At 44.5% G+C, this 22,860-nt stretch overlaps 1 protein-coding gene across 1 annotated transcript in view; it reads left to right on the top strand.

Annotated features, from left to right (window-relative positions):
• Window positions 1-22,206, top strand: part of LOC308289594 (zinc finger FYVE domain-containing protein 1) — a 38,298-nt gene extending 16,092 nt beyond the window's left edge. Inside the window, exons 4-12 of the mRNA XM_080731325.1 lie at window positions 2,438-2,655; window positions 5,017-5,123; window positions 8,297-8,405; window positions 8,731-8,828; window positions 9,735-9,852; window positions 12,987-13,157; window positions 15,987-16,179; window positions 17,494-17,592; window positions 19,131-22,206. Coding sequence (XP_080587451.1) covers window positions 2,438-2,655; window positions 5,017-5,123; window positions 8,297-8,405; window positions 8,731-8,828; window positions 9,735-9,852; window positions 12,987-13,157; window positions 15,987-16,179; window positions 17,494-17,592; window positions 19,131-19,363 — 1,346 coding nt within the window. The 3' untranslated portion in view covers window positions 19,364-22,206. The remainder of the gene's footprint in view (window positions 1-2,437; window positions 2,656-5,016; window positions 5,124-8,296; window positions 8,406-8,730; window positions 8,829-9,734; window positions 9,853-12,986; window positions 13,158-15,986; window positions 16,180-17,493; window positions 17,593-19,130) is intronic.
• Window positions 22,207-22,860: the final 654 nt, after the last annotated feature.

The raw sequence follows: 22,860 nt of genomic DNA, 5'->3' as shown, positions 1-22,860 counted from the left end.
TCTCGGCATCCAGCGACGCGACACATTCTGGCCCCTCCCCCGAGGGAGAGTGCAAAATATTGAGAAGGCGTCTCACATTAAAGAATGAATAGCGATCTTTGATGAAACCGGTCTGGTCTGGTGATATTATTTGAGGGAGAAGCTTCTCTAGTCTGTGTGATAGCACCTTCGCTAGGACCTTAGCATCTATGTTCAACAGTGAAATTGGTCTGTATGACGCGCACTCTACAGGGTCTTTCCCTTTTTTAGCAATTAATGTTATACACGCCTCACTCAGAGAGGGGGGGAGCGCGCCCCGTTCAAGGGACTCGGCGAAAACGGCCGCCAGCTGTGGGGATAAAAGCGCGGAGAACTTCTTAAAAAATTCAGCCGGGAGCCCGTCCGGTCCCGGCGACTTCCCGGACTGCATTGATGCTATGGCTCGAGCCACCTCTGCCGATGTTATGGGCGTCTCCAGGTTTTCCATTTGGTCCTGGGAAATAGTTGGAATATCTAATGGATCAAGGAATGCTGACACCGCTACGTCATCTCCGTCGGTCTGAGAAGTGTATAGTGTGGAGTAAAAGTTCTTAAAGGCGTCGTTAATCAAAGTTGAATCTGAGGTGACTTCTCCATTCGCAGTCCTGATGTTTGTTATGATTTGCTTAGCCCTCCTCGCTTTTAGTTGGTTAGCCAGTATCTTACCGGTCTTTTCACCCTGCTCGTAGAATGTACTTTTAGTTTTTAACAGTAGATTTTGTGCTTGATGAGTAGGCATCAGACGTCTGTCCATTAACAAATAGTCAATTCTGGAGTACATGCGATGCACATGGCTAAAGAAGGAATACTCCCTCCCTGTGGGGTTAAGATCTCTCCAAACATCTGAAATACCGCATTCTGTGAGGAAAGATTTGATATACGTGACAGATCTATTCACTGTTCCGGGTCTAGCGGAAGAGCGGTCCAGGACTTGGTCCAAACACCGGTTAAGATCTGTTCCTAGGATTAAGTAATGTGTGTCTAGATCAGAGAGGTGAGAGAACAATCTAACAAAAAACCCAACATCTTCAACATTGGGCGCGTATACGTTGGCCAATACCACATTCATGTGAAATAGCTTGCCTGTGGCAATGACATATCTACCGTTTTTATCAGCTGTAATTTTGGTCGATTCGAATGGCACATTGTTTGATATAAGGATGGATACTCCCCTAGCCTTGGCCTCGAAAGTAGAGTGGAAATGCTGCCCCGCCCAGCTCGCCAGGAGTCTGGAACTGTCAGATGAACGCATATGAGTCTCCTGTAGGAATATAACATCTGCGTTGAATTGTTTAAGATGAGTAAATACTTTTTTCCTTTTAACCGGATGGTTCAGCCCTTTGACGTTCCAGGTCACCACATTAAGATGTCTAGCCATTATGTATAGAAAGAGAAGACAAGAAAAAAATAGGTGACCATGTACAGGCACCGCGTGGCACGCCTGCGCAACCACCACGAACGCAACAGTAACATTAGGTATCCCGCAAAACTATCTGTAGTAAAAGACAACCGTCCCTTCCCCCCCCACATTCCCCAAGGCCTTCCCGGAGAGAAAAGCATGAAATTGAAAAATGGAAGAAATATGTGAAAAGGCCACAACCCAGATAGCGACTGTGGAAAACAGCCGCAAGCTCTTCTAAGCTTGTATAACCTAGCTATTGCTTCCCTATTCACTACCGCTCAGGCCGTACTCCCACAGAATTAAGTTGCCTAAAGAAGAAAAGATGAAAGAAAAAGAAAGGAAGAGGTGAAAGGAATCAGATAAACAGAATAAATAAAATTATTATAAAAATGAAAAATAAAAGATAATCCAACATATGCACCTTACTATACTGTCTCGTAGGGCCGGAGCGCAGGTACCATGACCCAAAATCAGCAGGTCCACTGAGTGAAAAGTGGACATACAGATGATGATGTCATATCAGTTACAAATTCTGTTAATAAGGTGTTAGTTTTGTCCCTCAATGTTATAAAGTCAATTCACTGTCTGAGACGTAAAGATAAACTTGGGTGTCAAGCAAAACTTGGCTATTGTACTCCGGCCCCACAAGGCAGCTCACATAGATATGAAATGTAAAGCATAGATACGAATAAACAACTAATACTGAGCAAGATATCAATGTTCATAAACATATTCCAAGTGCTCCTACAGTAATTGGCACCTGACAATGGGTTGCATGTTCGTGCGTACGCACACCCAAACACACACACACACACACACACACACACACACACACACACACACACACACACACACACACACACAAAACCTGCCTGCACAGGGGGTAAACAGTCCTCATTTCACAGTAAGGGGATACGTGTAGAGGAAGTTATATGTGGCCAGATAGCGGGAACATATTAGAATATTCTAATATGTGGTGAATGCCCTACCACCTACCCTTCCCCCCACTGCTTGCAGAGTCCAGAGTGACGGGCCACGCCGACACGTTGCTCCAGAAGCGCTTCCATGACCTGGGCCTGGGCACGGAGGCCTTCAGCTCGGTGCAGTACGTGGGCACGCAGACCATCACTCCTCCTACAGACTACAGCCTGCTGCTGGACGCTGTGAGGCAGCAGGTCAGGAACACCCACACCCGCTCCCCACGCCATCCTGCCATCGTCTTCCACGCCCTGGAGGTAAGATGGTGCCCTGAGGAGAGAGAGAGAGAGAGAGAGAGTGTGTGTGTGTGTGTGTGTGTGTGTGTGTGTGTGTGTGTGTGTGTGTGTGTGTGTGTGTGTGTGTGTGTGTGTGTGTGTGTGTGTGTGTGTGTGTGTGTGTGTGTGTGTGTGTGTGTGTGTGTGGTGTGTGTGTGTGTGTGTGTGGCCTCACTTATGCCAAAAAATTGCAGATCTACAAGCTCACAACGTGTCGCAACACAACGCATTACGAGCTCATAGATCGGCAATTTTTTGGCAAAGACATTTGATATGGAGTGAAAAAAGATTGTATTAAGTATGTATATTATAAGTACCTTTTACCAATTATAGAGGGTTTAACTGGTACCGGATATGCAGCTCGGCAGTGAATTGATCTCAGTGCATGACGGAGGACGAAATAACGATAAACTAAATCTCCACGATAATCGTTATTGTGAGTGTTTTTTTATCACGATAAACGATGATATCACTTATCGTTCCATCCCTATCATTAAGTGTCGGAAATCTCTGCCTAATGATTCTCTGGGGACTGTATGTAAACCTCATGTGTCCAAAACTGTTGCTTTTCAGGATTCAAATTCAAAATCAGCGAAAGTAGCAGATCTACAAGCGCCGCATTTCAAGCTTGTAGGTCTGCTATTGGATGCTTTTGTGTGACGCTGTAGTATGATCAAGTTGGGTGTTAATTTACGGAAAAGACACAAAGTTAAAATATGGAGATGTGGAGAGGTTTCTGCCCGACAGCGACGATATGCAAGGTAGTGTAATACGGATCGTGGGGATCACGGACAACAGCACTCGAACAGAATGTATCATTTATGATGTATGTATTTATGTTCACAAACCAAATGGACCTTATAGGCCATGAACCGCTTCTGTGACTCATGGGGCTTCCCGTCACCAAGCTCAGGATGGCTTGCTGCAGTGGAAGAAGAAACTTTTATTGCCTGCAAGAATGTTGAGATAAGAAATCCTGCCAACAACATGCAAGTTTTTCTGTGCCAGCAGTATTGAATCTCACAGACCCAATGAAAAGACAATGGGACCATGGAATGTGATTAAAACTGCTTAAAGAGGTGGTGCCATGATTTTTCCCCCCCTCTAAAACATGATTATTATATTATGATTATACTAGGAGGAAGATTTTTTTCCAAAAAAATATACAGAAAGAGTTAAAATTGTTTTTTTATGTGGCCACACCCCCAGTTCATTAAGTATGCATGGATGTCATGGTGGGTGGTGACCCAGCTGAAGTTAGCCACACCCCACAGTGTTGGGTGAATGGTAATTAGGGGAGGAGTTGATACTGTGACATACTTAGTATGTGTGTTTTTTAACTGACACTTTTGACCACAAGGTGGCAGCCTCCAAGAAAAAATAAACAAATACCAAGAGAATACATAATTTCTCATAAAAACCACACCAGGGGGTCTAATGAAGTACTTTCAACCTCCTAGACAGTAGACACATGAAAACAGAAAAAGTACAAAACTATGGCACCACCTCTTTAATGAAATGACATTTCATAACATTAAAATATATTGTTGTTTTGCAATATGATGCAACTATATATTGACTTTTTTTAAAGATTTGTTTTTGGGCATTTATACCTTTATTGATAGGACAGTAGACTGACAGGAAATGGGGGGAGAGATGGGGAGTGATACGCGGCAAAGGTAGTCCGGATCGGGAATCGAACCGGCTATGCCGCCAGGCATCCATGCCTATGTGGCAATGCCTAAGTGGTATGACCCTGGACCAGTAGGCCAGCGGGCGCCCTATATATTCACTTTAATGTTGTACAAATATGTATTTCTTTTGTTATTTGACTTCTTAACTCATGCACTCTCTGTACGATATAAAGTGGTCATGTGTTATATCTAGACGTTTGCACAAGTATAATGATTCCAAATGTCTGGTCAGATGTAGGAAAATCACATTCCTCAGAATTTTTTCTAAACTTAGCATAGAAGTGTAGTATTTTATTTTGTTAAGAAAGGGAGCTGCCCAGACACTCTGCCTCAGCTCCTCCCAATCACGCCCAATGCGGGACCTACAGACTTGCCTCCCACTTAAAAGGGAGACCTTCTGTCTCTCTCGGGTAGTCGCACGAGTTAGAATAAAAGATAGATATACCAAAAGAAATGAAACGATTATAACAAACTTTTAAACTAGGGGAATCATTTTGGAGGTGCGCTTGGTTCCGGTCGGAACGCTTGGATCCGGTCGGACCGCCTGATGACGTAAAGTTATTTCCGCTCCAGACGGGATCAGAAAACTGCAAATGGTATTGATCCCTGGCTAACTCCCCCACCTCCCTCTCACTTTCTCCTCCGCCAGGCCCTGAGCGAGCGCTTCTGTGGGGAGATCTCAGACGAGAAGATGTTTCTGTACTCCTTCTTCCCTGACGAGTACTTCACCTGCTCCTCTGTGTGCCTCAGCTGCAAGTAAGTCCATGACTAACATCTCATCTCCCAAACACAGCCTAAGTTCTACCAAATTACCAATAGTGGTAACTATTTCAATGACAGGGACTGGTGGCTCACCTGGTAGGGCGCATATAGCATTAAGTCTCGGTCCTTGCGCAGCAGGCCTGGGTTTGAATCTGACCTGAGGCTGCATGTCCTTCCCCGGGAGAGTGTTTGTTGCGGGTCGTTCAGTCCGAGTGTATCAAAAAAGCAACTGGGTTAAGGCAGCGGAAGCTTGTGATTGGCTGCGCGGAGGTGCCGAAAGTCAGGGGGAAGGAGATACACCTAAACCTAACCTTAACCCTAACCTCAGTAAATCTAACGCTGGTGAATGCTAACCTGGTGAAATGCTAACCTGCCGACGCTGGTGAATGAATGCTAACCTGCCGACGTTGGTGGTGAATGTTAACCTGGTCGAGCCAATGGGAGGTTGTCTCCACCTTAACCGTGGTGCATTTTTGATACACTCGGACTGAAAGACCTGCAAAAAATACTCTCCCGTCCTTCCCCATCTCTCTCTCCTGCCGTTTCCTGTCTCTCGCCACTGTCCCTATCAGATCCAGGCATGGAAATGACCTAAAAAAAACAATAAATCAAAACCTAAAAATCTGTTTAAATGATATTGAACCTAAATCTGAAGTCTGACTAAGTTAAATTAACCCATATCACTTGAATCCAGGCAACTCCCAAAATTCATCATTAATCGATATCATTGGTTATACCTGTGAAGGGCCGGACTCGCACAGCTGTGTGACATGTGATGCGTCCGCCCCATACACACCACGCGTTGCACACGTCGGATACGTCTATGTGTGAGTAGGGCCAAGGGCGTAAGGAAGGGGCCAAAGGTCTTGTCAATATGGCTGCTCAGTGCTCTGCATAGAGCCTATTCTCCCATTGTATCGGTTTGGAGTAGGTTGTGCTCAGCTGAGAAAATGACCAATATCACTCTGTTGATTGCGACCGTAGGTCGCACTTACTACAGAAAGCTGCTCGAGGTGTCCGTCCGTCCGTCCGTCCGTCACACACGTCACACGTCACACTTTTGCCCTGCTCATATCTCCGCAACCGTTGCCCCGATCCATGCCAGATTTTGCACACACACTCCTTACCTGCCAAACTACAACCTCCAAGGACCCCTGGAGAGCCGGGGCCGGTACCTATTCGACCGCCTTGGCGGCGCGGAGACCCCACCCCTCATTTCTCACATGGCCCTCTAGCGCCACCATGAGGCCGATTCAGATTTTGCCCTAAAATCACGAAAATCACTACACAGTATGTCTACACTCATGTCATCAACATGGATCAGGAAGATTTTGGAAAAACACATTTTTGCTCTTATTTGTGGAGATAAGTGACCTACGGTCGCTTATCTCCCGATTAGGGAGTCTTACTGGTTATATATATTTAGTAAGGCTGTAGCCTATAGATAGCCTACTGTATGGTGTATCTTGTTATCTGATGCCTGTGTGTGTGTGTTATCTGATGCTGTGCGTGTATGTCAAACCAACACAGAGTCAAATTCATTATGCATGGGAATGTATATTTTGAATAAGCGAGTACACATGGACTCGTAAGGGTTCATTTGGTTTTGTTCACTCTCAGCGTTAAATTGACTCAGAGGATTTTGCTGTTTTGGAGAACATACCATTGGCGTCTGATTCACATTACTACTAGTGTCTTGTATTGGTGTGTCTGGGTTTTTCACTACTCTTATGGTGGTCCAATGCAGTGGTTCTCAACCATTTTCATGTCAAGGACCCCCAAATGTATATACTGTATTTGGCCTGCCTGCCTGCCTGACTAAATCTTTGGCCCCCCGATTTGTCTTGTCAAAATGTTTCAAAAAAATATTCCACATTTTTCAAATTTGTTCAAGAGTTTTTCAAAATAGTTCTACAAAGCTTCAAATCAACAGATTTTTTTATGATTTTGATTTACTAATTTAGCTTGGGACCCCCACTTTGAGAACCACTGTGTCCATCTGTCACCTCTGTCCACAAATACATTTGACCACCGAACAATGGAACCGTTCATTGGTCACAAACACTGCATTTTGTTGCTGTTGGGCTGAAATCTTCATATTTAAACTTTTTGTGTTTCTTTGTAAATCAATGCCTTACTTGATCAAACTTAAGCGTCACACAAAAGCATCAAAAGTGCAAAATCCACAAGCTTGTAGATCTGTTACATACTGTATGCTATGCCAAGGGTGGTAACAGGGGGTATGGGACCCCAGGGGGTCCTCAGAGTTACTACAGGGGGTCCTCCAAATCTTTGAGTAATAGAAACCTTTATTAACCACTTGAACCCCAGCATCCATATTCTGAGAACTTTAGAGCTTGTAGATCGGCTATTTTTGGCAAAGAGCTTTGGTGTAGAGAGGAAAAATTGCAGACTACTGCGAGGCGTTGTGAGCTTGTATATCTGCTATTTTTGGCAAAGAGCTTTGGTGTAGAGGGGAAAAATTGCAGACTAAGTACAGAGTGAAAGGTCAAGTTTATTAAGTATTGACAGGTCAAGTGGTTACATATCTGAAAACACAAATTGACACAAATCCAAAATACACTGATGATTGTGCTATCAAACAATGAAACTATATGGAGACTGAAAAGGGTTGTGGGGGGTCCCTGCTTCATCTCTCTCTCAAATAAGGGGTCCTTGGCCTGAAAACATTGAAGACCCCTGTGCTATGCTATTATAGTATTGTACATATGAGGTTTCCCCCAGACAGAGACGTTATTTTTACTTTTGTCTGCTGTCAAGTTTGCACAAGTCTTCATTGTTTAATGAAGAAATGTAATCATATCAAATGACCTATTATTTCTAATAAGAGGCTGGTTCCATATGTCGTTTCCTCCCATCAGACGATTGCGTGGCGAGGATAAATTAGGGAGTAACGGGAGAGAACGTTCTGCCCACATTAATTTCGAGGGTGTGTATTTCCGGTGGTGGGCGGTGCAGTTTGAAACACTACCCCATCGTGATATGAATATCTACATTCTTCACGTGCGTAACTTTGTGAAAACCATCCTAGTATGATGTCATCGTCCAACTCCCAAGGTCTCTCTGACCTCTCTCTCTCTTTCTGTCTCTCTCTCTCTCTCTCTCTCTCTCTCTCTCTCTCTCTCTCTCTCTCTCTCTCCCTCCAGCGTGCGCTGTAAAATGGGAATGAACCATCTGAAAGACGGGGTCCCCCACATGGCCGATGGACTGTGCCAGTACGCACACCAGTACAACAACAAGGTTCTCATATGCAAGGTGAGAAGAGACCCGTACAACAGTGGTTCCCAAACTGGGGGGAATTATTAGATGATTAGCTTAATGCGAGGCAATGCGAGGCGTTGTGATCCAATGTCCAAATCCAATGCCTACAATTCCTGTAGGCATTGCAGTTGGGGGGGGGGGGGGGGTTGCTGCCTTAGAAGTTTGGAAACCCTTGCCATACAAAACCAAAACAATCTTAACCCTGTTTCAGTGCAAAATCCTTGAGGAAAGTAAACATTAGTCTTTGTGGTTTTGGCATGTGTGCATTTCTGTATGTGTGTTTTGTGTCCAATTGTGTGTGTGTCTACCTTCCCAACAGAGGTGCTATGAAGGAGGCAGAGAGGTGATCGTTGTGCCCAAGACATCTTCTTCCTCTGACAATCCATGGCTAGGACTGGCCAAGTACGCCTGGTCTGGGTAGGTACTGCGCACGCACACACACACACACACACACACACACACACACACACACACACACACACACACACACCCTGTTTCACTGTATCCACATGTTCTCTTACACAGCTAATTTATTCTAATTAATTCTTCCTTCCTTTTGTGCTTTCCTTCTTCCCTTATATTGTCCAAAACTGTCACTTTTCAGGATTCACATTAAAAAATATCTATCATTGCAGATCAACGACCCATTTCGTACTTGTGGATCTGCTACCTTTGATGCTTTTGTGTGATGCTGTAGTATTAAGTTGGGCATTAATTTACGAAATAACAAAAGTTAGAATTCCTGACAGCAACGATACAGCATACTGCAGGGTTCCCCAATTAGTTTTCCCCAAGGGCCGAATTATGTCTAGGGTACCAAGCCGAGGGCCACAACATTGCTGGGGGCGACGGTGGCGTTCCCACTACTCCAGCGACAGTTCAGATATCGTCGTTGTCGGGTGAAAATCTTGTATGTCCAAAACCGTTCGTTTTGCATTTATCATTTAAAAAATGATTTTAACTAGTGAAAACAGACGATCTACAAGCACACAACGCCTCGCACCGCGAGGCGTTGTGTGCTTGTAGATCTGCTGTTTTCACTACTTTTGTGAGACAGCCTTGTATGATGAAGCAGGGCTTTACTTTGCGAAAGAACGTACAAATTTGGAGATACAAGGTTTCCACCCGACAGCGACGATATACTAGTGTTGTTGCTGCTCTTATACCACCATTATTATTGGGGTTGGTGGGGGCCAGACATTAGCCCCCCGCGGGCCGCAAATGGCCCGCGGGCCGCCTATTGGGGAACCCTGGCATATACAGTTTAACACAAGTGTTATCATTGAGGTCATTGACATAACCTTCTGTGTGTGTTTCTTGTAGCTATGTCCTGGAGTGTGCCAGCTGTGGGATCATCTACCGCAGCAGACAGTACTGGATGGGAAACCAGGACCCTGAGAGCGGTGTGGTGAGACCAGAGGTCAAACATGTCTGGGACGGGGTGAGGAACTCTGCACACACTCAATCTGTCTGTCTGTCTGTCTGTCTGTCTGTCTAGCTATTGGGTTATATACAATTTACTACCAGTAAGACGCCTAAGGACAAAAAGCGAACTCGAGGTCGCGCCATTTGTCTTGGCCATCTGTCTTGGCAATATATGGATTCTGTTAGTGTACTTCTCCTAACAGGGCATCATCTGGGATACACTCTCTTTTATGCCCATATATGGAGATCCCTGCTCTGGCACAAAACATTTTCAGATGGGGGTCCGCGGTCAGATACATAACATTTTGGGGGTCCTTGGCACAATACAAGTTTGAGAACTACTGATTTAGAAGGCATTTGTAGTGCACAAATGAGACGACACCAAGGACGTTTTGTGACTTGATTGGGTCCACATGGGGCCTTCAGGCATGTTCCCTCAGCCGTTAGAGACGTTGCTGTGTTGTCAACACTCTTTAAATAATGTTTTATTTTTATGAAGGCAAGGCTCAAAGGTTACAGATAAGGGAACATTCATGACCCCACATACTGTATGGTGGCACAGTTTCCTCCTCATGTAGGAAAATGTACAGTAGTAATAATCACTCCTCTTTTTACCTCCCTTCATTTCTAGATAGATTGATAGACCAGGGGAAATTCAGATGTCAATGGCAATACAGCAGTAAGAGACACAGCTTGTGTGTCCTTTTTCTGTATCTGTGCTAAGGCTAGCAACAAAATAATAATAGTCACGATAAAAGATACAAAAACGTGTCAGCAGGTAGCAACACACTGGGACTAGGAAAGGAATACCAGGCACCCGGTTACGACTTCAGGATTCAAATTCAAAAGCATCAAAAGTAGCAGATCTACAAGGTCAAAACGCATCGCTTCGATCCGTGTCGCGTTTTGAGCTTGTGGATCTGCTCCTTTTGATGCTTTTGTAGTATGAAAAAAAAGCAGGGTGTTCATTTATGACAAAACGCAAACAGTTAGAATATGGAGATAAGAGGTTTCTGCACGACAGCAACGATTTGTACAGTATTGACATAAACATGGAGGTTAAAACAGGACTAACTGTCTAACCCCCAAATTGACCAAAAGCTAAAACGTATGGGTGTGAGCAAGAGTCAGTAGTCCATGACCTAATGCAGGGGTCTTCAACGTCAAGGCCAAGGGAGAGAGAGATGAATCAGGGACCCCCACAACCTTTTCATAGATTCCATGTGTAGTTTCATTGTTTGACAGCACAATCATCAGTGTATTTTGGATTCATGGCAATTTTTATTTTCAGATATTTAACCACTTGAACCGTCAATACTTTTCCCCTCTAAACCAAACCTCTTTGCCAAAAATAGCCTACCTGTAGATCTGCTATTTTTGGCTAAAGTTCTCAGAATATGGACGCTACGGTTCAAGTGGTTAATATTAAAAAGGAGAAAAAAAGGTTTCTATCACACAAAGATTTTGGAGGACCCCCGGTAGTAACTCTGGGGACCCCCTAAGGGACCCGGACCCCCCATTGAAGACCCCTGACTGTACGGTACAGTGAGTACACACTGTTGACATCAGCATTTAATCTGGCCCATCCTGCTTATTGACTCCTCATATAAACGTCTCTGTCGGGTGGAAACCTCATGTGTCCAAAACGTCAAACTTCAAAAATAGCATGAATAGCAGATCGACAACAAGCTCAAGCTTGTAGCTCTGCTATTTTATAGCCGAGTATCTCAGTCTGAAGCCCATAAAGCCCCAGGAGGATTCCCTCTTGACCTCAGCAGTAGAGGTTTGTGTGTTCTACTGTTTGGGGTTCTGCCAGTGCTAGATAAGTGTAAGCACATTGTCCACAGATAGATACCACGGGCCAGCTTGGGCATGACGGTGACTCTCATAGGTCACACACAGTATAAACACCAGTGCTGCTGGCCCGCTCCTCACTGTCTGCCCTTTGCCTGCGGAATTGATTTTAAAATCCTTTTAACCAACCCTACACAGCATTACGGGGGCTGGCCCCCACTTTACATCTCTGAATTACTGTCCACTTCAACATGTGAGTTCTCTTCTTGACCAAGGCCTTCTGGCTGTCCTTACAAGACTAGACTCAGAACTATGGGTGACCAATTCTTTGCTCGGTCACCTTGTTTGCTCTCTCTCTCTGGAACCGTCTCCCTCAAAAGAGAGAGAAAAAAACATTGTTCCGTAAGCACATTGTTTTATGATGTTGTATATTGTGTTGCCTTCTGTGCCTTTTAATGTTTTTAATAGCATTCTTATTATGTTGCTTTGTCTGAATCTTTGTTTTTTAATATATATTTTTTGCACTTTTATTTTCCATTTCCATTGTCATATTAAATGGACACACATACACAGACAAAACAAAAATTGCATCACACACTCAACAGCATCGGACACATCAAAGAAAAACAAAGGCATCACAGACACAGGCATCCAAAAATCACACTTCAGCCAATAGTGCAGGGAGGACAGGCTTTTTTAAGTTGACCAAGAACTTTTTCCTCTTGATCGGATTGTTAAATGTACATTATAGCTTACTATCTTGTGACAATTCTGTCTCATTATTTGATTTACCTATGTCTGTCTTGTGCAGCACCTTTTTAACTACCAGTATGTTTTGAAAGGCGCTTTATTACACAGACCATGGACTGATTACTCTTGCGCCCAAATCTTAACTCTGGTGCTTTTGATCTTGGAGTAAATTGGGGTAGTGGGAGAAATATGTGAAAAGGGTGTTCACTTCCGGCAGAAAGCGTGAAAATTTGCACCTAGAGGTATTTTTGTGTGCTGAATTCAAAAATTGACGGATCCAAGCACTTTTCCCATGGGATCTGGTGGCTCTAATTCACTTGCTATACAGGGAAAAAAGACCCCCCCCCCCCCCCCCCCCCCCAAATTATCTTCTTTAAGTAGCATGTGAGGGGTCTAACTAGGGGTTTTTCATGATTCTGAATCCATTGCAAACATTTGTTTTGCACAAAAAACATTCCTTGGGCTAGAAATGGACCCCACAAAACTATGGTTTAGTGATGAGTCAGACTCATGGGTTAGACTGTTTATTCCTTCCTACACATGGCAACGCCATGTGAGCTTGTAGACCGGCTGCTTCATCATCCCTCCCTCTCTGGCCCCATGCAGTCGGATGCCTTCCTGACGGACCACCAGAACGCGGGCCAGAGGCTCCTGGACGGCATGAACTACGTCATCCAGTCCGTGTCCGACTACGGCACCGGCCCCACCAAGGCTGTCACCGCCTGGCTCACCGACCAGGTGGCGCCGCCCTACTGGAGACCCAACGTCCAGATCACTGTGAGGATGCAACACACACACACACACACACACTAGGGATGGAACGATATGAAAATGTCATATCACAATTATTGTGACAAAAGAAATCGCGATTTACGATATTATCGCAATAATCAGAATCCATTATCCCGGGGCGGAACCTTTATCAAAAAATAGCAGATCTACAAGCTCACAACGCATCGCGTTGCGACGTGTTGTGAGCTTATAGATCGGCTATTTTTTGGTAGACATTTGATAGAGTGAAAGACAATTGCGACGCGTTCAGGAGAGCTTGGACAAGGCAATTCAGGAGAGCATGGACAAGGTCATTCTTGAATGCTGCCTTCAGGTATGGCGTGGAAAGAGGGCATTTGTGTTTCTTTCACCATAATAAAAACTGCATTCATGGTTCTGGAGAGGGCACTTTTTACAGGCGGGTAAAAGGGCAGGGGCAGGATCAAGTGTGTCTGGTCTGTGATGACAAACCATGTCTGATCCATTATGAGAGATAACTCAACTAGGAAGACACACTCTGAGACCTACTGTACACACTGGAAACCTTTGTGATTGATGGATTTCTAATGAATGCCTAAGACGTCTAGGGATGGGACGATATGAACATTTCATATCACGATTATTGTGACAAAAGAAATCGCGATTTACGATAATATCGCAATAATCAAAATCCATTATCCTGGGGCGGAACATTTGCCAAAAAATAGCCTATTTACAAGCGCGCGACGCGATGTGAGCTTGTAGATCGGCTATTTATTTTTTATTTTTTTAACAATATGTTTATTTTATTTTTATTTTTTTTACATTCAAAACACACAAAACAACAAAAGCAAAACTCAGATAAGATCGGCTATTTTTAAGACTTTTGTTAGAGTGAAAAAAATACTGTATTAAGTACGTATATTATATATACAGTACCTTTTACCAATTATAGAGGGTTTAAATGGTACCGGATATGCAGCTTTGCAAATAAAAGGTGAATTGATCCCAGTGCATGACGGAGGCAACCAAAAAATTGCAGATCTATAAGCTCACAACGCATCGCGTTGCGACGTGTTGTGAGCTTATAGATCGGCTATTTTTTGGTAAAGACATTTGATAGAGAGTGAAAAAAGACCGTATCAAGTACGTATATTATAAGTACGTTTTACCAATTATAGAGGGTTTAAATATGAAGCTCTGAAAATAGAAGGTGAATTTATCCCAGTGCATGACGGAGGACGATAAATCGCGTATCATCCCATCCCTAACACACACACACACACACACACACACACACACACACACACACACACACACACACACACACACACACACACACACACACACAGGTTTGTACTATACTTGTGAGCAGTGGCCAGCCCAATTAATCAATCATTTGATTAATTTAAAAAAGAATCACACCCAGTGTGACTGAGCGGTGCGTTGCTCAACAGCACCGCTTTGTGGCTGCAGCTGATGTTGCCGTGCTCACATAGACAAATGCTCATACAAACACACATACAAGTGTCCTTATTGTAAACAGGTTGTGTATTAAATGAAAGCCTGCTACAGCAGGTACTTACTTATAACAATGCGTTAATGAAGTGAGCCCCCTCAGTATTTTAGGACGTCGATTCTCATGCCGCGTTTCGAGCGATAGATCAGCTACTTTTGATGCTTTTGTGTGACACTGTAGTATGATTAATTTACCAAAACATATAAATGGAAATAAGAGGTTTCTGCCCAACAGCGACGATATCCTCCTAGATCAGGGGTCTTCAACAGGGGGTCCGGGACCCCTAGGGGGTCCTCAGGGTTACTACAGGGGGTCCTCCAAATCTTTGTGTGATAGGAACTTTTGTATTTGAACCACTTGAACCCTCGTGTTTGACGGTTCAAGTGGTTAAATATCTGAAAACACAAATTGCCATGAATCCAAAATACACTGATGATTGTGCTGTCTATCCATCCATCCATCCATCTTCAACCGCTTATCCGGAATCGGGTCGTGGGGGTAACAGTTCTAACTGAGACCTTCAGATTTCCTTATCCCGAGCAACTTCCTCCACTCCCTCAGGGAGTATACCGAGGCGTTCCCAAGCCAGTTTGGAGATATAATCCCTCCATCTGTTCTTTGGTCTGCCACGGGGTCTCCTCCCAGTGGGACGCGCATCGAGGACCTTCCTAGGAAGGCGCTCGGGGGGCATCCATACTAGATGCCCGAACCACTTAAGCTGACTCCTTTCCAAGTGTAGGAGCAGCGGTTCTACTCCAAGTCTCTCTCGGGTGATTGAACTTCTCACCCTATCTCTAAGGGAGTTACCAGCCACCCGTCTGAGGAAACCCATTTCGGCCGCTTGCACCCGCGACCTTATACTTTCGGTCATGACCCACACTTCATGACCATAGGTGAGAGTAGGAACGAAGATTGCTCGGTAGACAGAGAGCTTTGCCTTCCGGCTCAACTCTTTTTTTCTTCACCACAGTGCGATTTAGCGACTGCAAAACCGCTCCTGCTGCTCCGATTCTCCGGCTGATCTCCTTCTCCGTCTTCCCCTTTCTCTCATTCGTGAACAAGACCCCGAGATACTTAAACTCCTTCACCTGGAGTAAAGCCTCATTCCCTACTTGGACTGCACAATCCATCGGTTTCCTGCTGAGAACCATGCTGTCTGAAAATATATGGAATCTATTAGATGTTCTCCTGCTCTTCTATGTCTCAACCACCCACTCTCCCCTCCCCTCCCCTCCCCTCCCCTCCTCTGCTCTGCTCTCCTCTCCTCTCCTCTCCTCTCCTCTCCTCTCCTCTCCTCTCCTCTCCTCTCCTCTCCTCTCCCCTCCCCTCCCGGCCAGGCGTGCCATGGCTGTCAGAAGGTGTTTGAGGAGTTGGACAGGAAGCATCACTGTCGTTCGTGTGGCGAGGGTTTCTGCCAGCCCTGCTCCGCCCACAGGATGCCTGTGCCAGAGCGGGGCTGGGGCAGCGCGCCCGTCAGGGTGTGTGGCGCCTGCTTCCGACAGGGAGGACCGGCCGACACCAACAACCAGGGTGAGACGCATGGACCAGTAGAGTTTTAAATTTCAAGGACCCCCATTTTCATACACATGAGCAGGGGTGTCACAAGGGGGGGGGGGGGGGGGGGGGGGAGTGGGACTGAGTTACTAGGGCCCAAGGTGGAGGGGCCTTAATTATTTTATACTTTAGATATTGAAAAATAGCAGATATACAAGCTCACAGCTCACTGCAAGCTTGTAGATCTGCTATTTTTGAAAAGTCATGAAATTGTGTGCAAATCTTTGAATGTGTGTATTTTTTAAGTGAATGGGGGGGGGGGGGGGGGGGTCCCTGGAACTATATATTTTGAGATGGGGGTCCGTGGCCAAATACATATCATTTTGGGGGTCCTTCACATGAAAAGGTTTGATCACCACTGACATAGAAACATAGTTTTTTTCAAAAAACCTTAGAAGGATCTGAAATATTCAAAGACTTGCCCAAATTTTCAAGATCTTTCAAAAATATCTACAAGCTCGCAGCTGTGAGCTTGTATATCTGTATCAGTTCCCCCAATGAAGAACATTCATGGGGGGCCCACAAGTGAATCCTTGTACCCAGGGCCCAGAATTTGGTGCGACACCCCTGCCACAGACCCCCATTTGTTTCTGCCTGACAGCGAGGATATAAGGCCAGTATATAATGATACAAACTGTAAGTGTGTCTGGTCTGTGATGACAAAACATGTCTGATCCATTATGAGAGATAACTCATCTAGGAAGACACACTCTGAGACCTACTGTACACACTGTAAACCTTTGTGATTGATGGATTTCTAATGAACACCTTTAACTGGGTGCCTAAGAAGTCTTGAGGTTAGAGTTAAGCGAGCGCCGATTCCCCCTTAAGACGGGTAGAGACGTCTTACCTGGTTACCATGGTTACCAGGTCAACGGGCGCTGCGGTGGCCGCTGGTGAGCAAAGAAACTTCACATCCCATGATGCAACTCGGCCGCAGGCATCAGGAAGCATACACATCTCCATAGGCTCCTATTCATTGCTGCTGCAAAGAAACTGATTTATCTCGGAATCTACTTTCACAAACGCTTCGAACACCTAGATTAGAACTGCTTTTTTAACAACAAGGCCACTGAGGTGTTACAGGGAAGATTTAAATGTTAGAAGAAGGTGGGAGCCTTTGGGATGTTTGTGGGGTTTTGAATTTCTATTTTCTGGGTATGTAATTGTGTACGAGGGCATGATGTTCTACTGTTGAATAGATCTTATAACATCTCTGTATCTGTGTGTGTGTGTGTGTGTGTGTGCGTGCGTGCGTGCGTGCGTGCGTGCGTGCGTGCGTATGTGTAGTGTGTAAGGTGGAGCCTCGCGGCCTGATAGCTCGCAGGGTGACAGAGGTGGCTCAGTCCACTCTAGACATGGTCAGCACGGCTGTGGACTACCCTCTCTGTGAGTATACAGCTCCCTCTCACTAGCTTTTGTGTGTTTTTCATACGAACTACTACAGCCTCATTCACAAGCGGCACTAAGCGGGCGGCGCGTTATGAGCTTGCTACTTTTGCTATCACTGCCACAAAACGTGCTCCGAAAGCAGTCACAGCCATTTTACCTTCACCACAAGTGGAATGAAGGTCACAACATGAAAAGAATAAACGGCGACGTATCAAATAACTCCAAGGTCGCAGACTTCCCGACAGATCGCAGAAAACAAAATATCCAAAGCTGACTAATCGGGTCAAAAAGCTTGAGCATGCTGGAATTCACCATTAGTCGACACGCACATAAAATGACCTTGTCAGAAAAAGAATCCCTTCCACATGGATTAACGACTGATTTCAGCCATTTGGATTTTATAGAAGCCAAGCATGTCTTCTATGGAAGCATGCTGTGCGGTTTTTGGGGGCTTTTTCTGCCTTCATTGATAGGCATACAGTAGGCTGACAGGAAACAGGGAGAGAGATGGGGGCACGCAGCAAAGGTCGTCAGGATCGGGACTCGAACCCGCGACACGCTCTCGGGACGGTTTACCTGCCTAGGTGCCTGGAACACAACCCTGTGGCACAGGACAAACATAATACTTTCTGTTATTATTTAAGATTAGAGCATTTAAAGTGGTCAAACTGGCAATATATTCAGAAGTATCTTCCATAAAACCCTAATGGCCTCGGTCAGCTGGGTGCAATAACCGCAATACCGCCATACCGCGGTTGTGATTCAGGGTAGCCTCTTTCACACAGACTACGTGGAATCGGATGCTAGACAGTATGGAACAGAATTCTTTACGCCACCAGTCTGCCACCGAGGCTGGTCCTGCCCGCTGATATTGTTGTTTGATTTTCACGCTGTTTGGATTACTCCCCTGTCATTTCCCAAAGCCACACCTACGCCACAGCGCAAGCACAGCAGCGCTGCTTTCATTGAATAAAGTTGCTTGAAACAAACTTAATTCAAATTGGATCTGTCCGTGACAGTCCGTCAGATAAGGGACATCAGCGTGAACTTTGCCGTATCGTACTCGAAGGACTGCCACGCACGTATCCCATTATCAAATGAATGGACAAGATGCAGAATGCATGTATGCATATATATATATTGCTTAATGAAATGAACTGCTCAAATGCACCGCTCACTTCAAACTGGGTTAGAATATTTTTAATATGGTTTAATATTTTGTAATATTTTGTAATACAGTGGTTCACAAAGTGGATTCCAGGGACTCTGTGGGTTCCTTTAGTGGGGTCTAAATTGACCCATACAAGTCTGTAACTCTGACAGTGTACAAATGGAACCAAATGAACCCTAACAGGTCCATTTGTACCCTGTCAGAGTTAAGGGGAGACCTTGAAATGTGAAAGTTTGAGAAACACTGTTGTAATACATTTGAATAATGTTCAATACATTTTATTTCATTTAATTCAAAACAACTTTTTGGGGGGGAGATACCGCAATACCGCCATATCGTCACGTTGTACCTTCATTGCCTCCAGGTTTTGTGAAGGGCGTGGCGCGGCCAGAATACTGGGTGCCGGACCAGGACATCACCCAGTGTCACCAGTGTTCCAAGACCTTCACCGCCACCATGTCCAAGCACCACTGCAGGGCGTGCGGGCAGGGCGTGTGCGGCCCCTGCTCCACGCACAACAAGCCCGTCCCCTCCCGGGGCTGGGACCACCCGGTCAGGGTGTGCGACAGCTGCCACGCACGCAAGGGCGCCTTGTGACATGATGACGCCGTCGTCCCCATTGTGGGTACTACTGCGATTTCTGCACCGGAATACCTAAATCAGGGGGTGAAACTATTTTTAAGGTCCCAGGAAATAATCTTTTGACACTCTAAAAAAAAAAAGAAAAAACTCTTTGAGTTGACAAATGAATCGGACGCGTTCATTGGCCAAGGATGCTGTGACGCCAAGAACTTGTAGTGGTGAATTAATAAATAAATGGACAGCATCTGGGATGAATTTTCATTCTCCTTGACTGTCCTTAGAAAGTACATTTGTTAATTGTCTGCATTTGTAACTCTGAGGAGCATACAAATGGAACCAAATGGACCCTTATGTGACTATTTGGTTCCATTTGTACTCAGAGTTAAATAAACTCTTGGAGGACTTTAAGCGAAACCGAAAAGTAGATCAGCACTGAAAAAAGCCAGGCTGGATGAGGAGCCTGAGGATGGACTGGAGCACTGTTGAACATACCAGCAGTGAGGAGCTGCAGAACAATGCTGCAAGATGGCAGTGAAAACCAATCTAAAGACTATACAGTAACTGCACAAAAAGGGAAGACTGGGTGAAAAAACAATCATTATTAACTGAACTTGTGAAAACTTTCCCAAACAAACCCAGAGGACTGGAGAGGTGAAAGCCACTTCCCACAGCCTATGGCAGTTCAACACAGCCTAGTACACACTAATAGACACTTTGACTGATTTCACACATACAGTGTTAGCACAGACCTAGTCTTGCAAGCCAGACTGTTGCCTCCCCCAGTCTTCGAATGCTTCAGTCATACAGTCTGGAGCAACAGAAGCTCTGAAAACGATCCGAGGATGAGGCGGATGAGACGCCTCCTCCCCGCTTCCGTTTTAGACTTCGCGCAAATGTGTCCTAATATGAATCTAAATAATATAAGCAAATATAGCTTGCTGCCTATCAGAAATGGAAATTCTAAAATAAAATTTAAAGATATTTTAAGATATATCTTTGTGAACGAAAATGACAAACATTTGCCAGCTTCCGTTCTCGGATATCGGGAGGTGTAGTTCCAGACTCTATAAAGCATTGGGAGATTGTGGAATATTTGTATGGATGTACGAGACTAGCACAGACCCAATCTGGGAACCCATCGTCAAAGAAGAAAGGGCGACACCTATCGGTCTGTCTCTCGTAGCGTTCTCTGAGGCTGTCTCGAGAGACTAGCACAGACCTAATCCCACGTAGACAGGCGATCTGAGATCTCTGCTCTGTCACGTCTGGTGACCATTTCAATGTACTGTAGAGTATGAGGCTAAACTGGTAATAAACAATTCTGAGGTCTTAAAATAAAACTGCATTGAGCTGTTCTGTTTTCTTTTTTGGTTCCCGAGTAAATATATATATATATATATATATATATATATATATATTTTTTTTACTACATTTTGTTTTTAATTATTATTTCAAAAGACTTTCAAAAATGCCCATCCCCCTTTTTTCATAAAATCTAAAACAAAAACAAATTGAAAAAAGGATTTCTAAATTTCATAAATAAAACAATATTTCATACATTTTAAAAAAAAAAGGAAAGAAAAGGGTTTAGAAGTTGTGAAAATAGCAGATCTTACAGACTTTCACTACTTTGTGTTCCGGGGAGACCTAAAAAGTCTGTTCTAGCCCATACCTGTATATTGAATAAACATCACCAGACAGATCTCAAGGTTGTCTGGCTACGTGAGACCATTACAGACCCAGTGCTGCAGCACCCATCATCTCCACATCACAGTGATCACACTGATCGCTCCGTGACACGTTGACTGACACAAGAAGAAGTCATGGGGACGCACTAGGAATTTCAGTGGTGTGATTAGAACTATTCCTCTAACTCGCCACAATGCACTGCATATCGTTGCTGTCGGGCAGAAACCTCTTTTTCATGAATTAACGTCGCATTTGTTCATAAAATACACGGGCGCTCAAGAGTAGCAGATCCACAAGCTCGAAGCGCGGCGCAAACGACACGTTTCAAGCTTGTGGATTTTCTACTTTTGAATTTGAATCCTGAAACGTAACAAGTTTTGGACATAACGAGGTTTCCTTCCGACAGAGACGATATAATGGCTTCGGAACGAAGCAAGTGCTCTCTCCTCTCAATATTGCACAAGCATAGAAGTGAACGTGTGAGATGATTTTTTATATATATATATATATATATTTCTATGCCCATCCCTGTCTGCCTCGTTTGTTTAGTTTTGTTTAGTTTTTTCCAGTGCCTACAAAGGGGGTTGCCAGCTTCCAGTGGCTGGCATGGAGGAGTGAAAAACAAACAATTGCCAATTCTAATCTTTACGGGAGAAAGGAAGGAGGTTTGAGTTCCTGCTGTGCTTATTGGGCAGACAGGAGGATGGATGGGAGTAAAGACAGCAGCTGCAGTTCTAGCGTGCAGTCATTTAAAGCTCAGGGTTTATCACTTTATTTTGCTGAAAGAAGCCGGAGAAAGATGCTTAAATTGGTACTAGAGCGTGATAGAGTGGTGAGAACCAGTGGTTCTCAACCAGTGGTCCTTGAGGGGGTTCCAGGTGGTCCCCAGCTAAACGACAGCGAGTTGGTAACCAAATGGACCGACCCCGTATAGATCTTTAACTCTTGAGAGCGTAAGGTTTTCTCCCTCACGTCACAGCTATGGGAAGCTAACCTACAGTTTGCATATTGGTTGTTCACTCACAGGAAGCTCTCCGTCTAAAAGCCCAAGGGCATTTTATTACATTTGTGTAGCACTCATTATAAAGTTGTTTATGTATACTCATGATCATCCATGCAACATTGTACTATACACAAACATGAAAGATTAAACCATTCTGGCAAAACAATACTGTTTTTTGATTATGAACTTCTCATATACAAAAGTTTTGGGAAATCTGTCATTTAATGTGTCATATTGTATGTTCTTCCAGGTGCGAATGGATCATTGGCATTGAGAGAAATCCTAAAAAGGGGAAAATGAATGAGAATATTATTTGTTTTCTTAAACACCTTTTTTCTCTTCATGTGAAAGAGGGACTATTGTCCTTTTTCTGAGCAGTCTATCTAACCCTAACCCGCCACCCACCCTTCCAACCAGCCTCGCCATCTCAGTAGGTCTTTACTGGTCAGCCCAGCCAGCTAACTGGCCGACCAGTTTCACCAGCAGACTCCCTTAGGCCTGAATAGGTGACCAGCCATACCAATCTGACAAACCAGCTAAAACCAGCCTGACCAGCTTGTCCAGACTCCAGCCTGGTAAACCAACTAAACCTGCCAAAACGCCAAATAAAATCAGCAACCATCTTGCTGCACTACGTGCTGGTCTTTAAAACCGGTCCAAACCCCCAAATGGGTTATGTTTTGGAAACACTGGTCTAATGGATTGTGAAATGCAATTTCCATTTCTTACATGCTGACAAATGCTTTAATTGATAATAGTCGGGGAGCCCCAGGCCCAAAAGCTCAAAGAATAGGGTTTTACCTGTGACGTCATGACATAC

Source organism: Nannobrachium achirus, assembly GCF_963921795.1.
Source record: "Nannobrachium achirus genome assembly, chromosome: 8".
NCBI classification, from domain to species: Eukaryota; Metazoa; Chordata; class Actinopteri; order Myctophiformes; family Myctophidae; genus Nannobrachium; species Nannobrachium achirus.
This window is presented reverse-complemented; position numbering and strand designations above follow the sequence as displayed.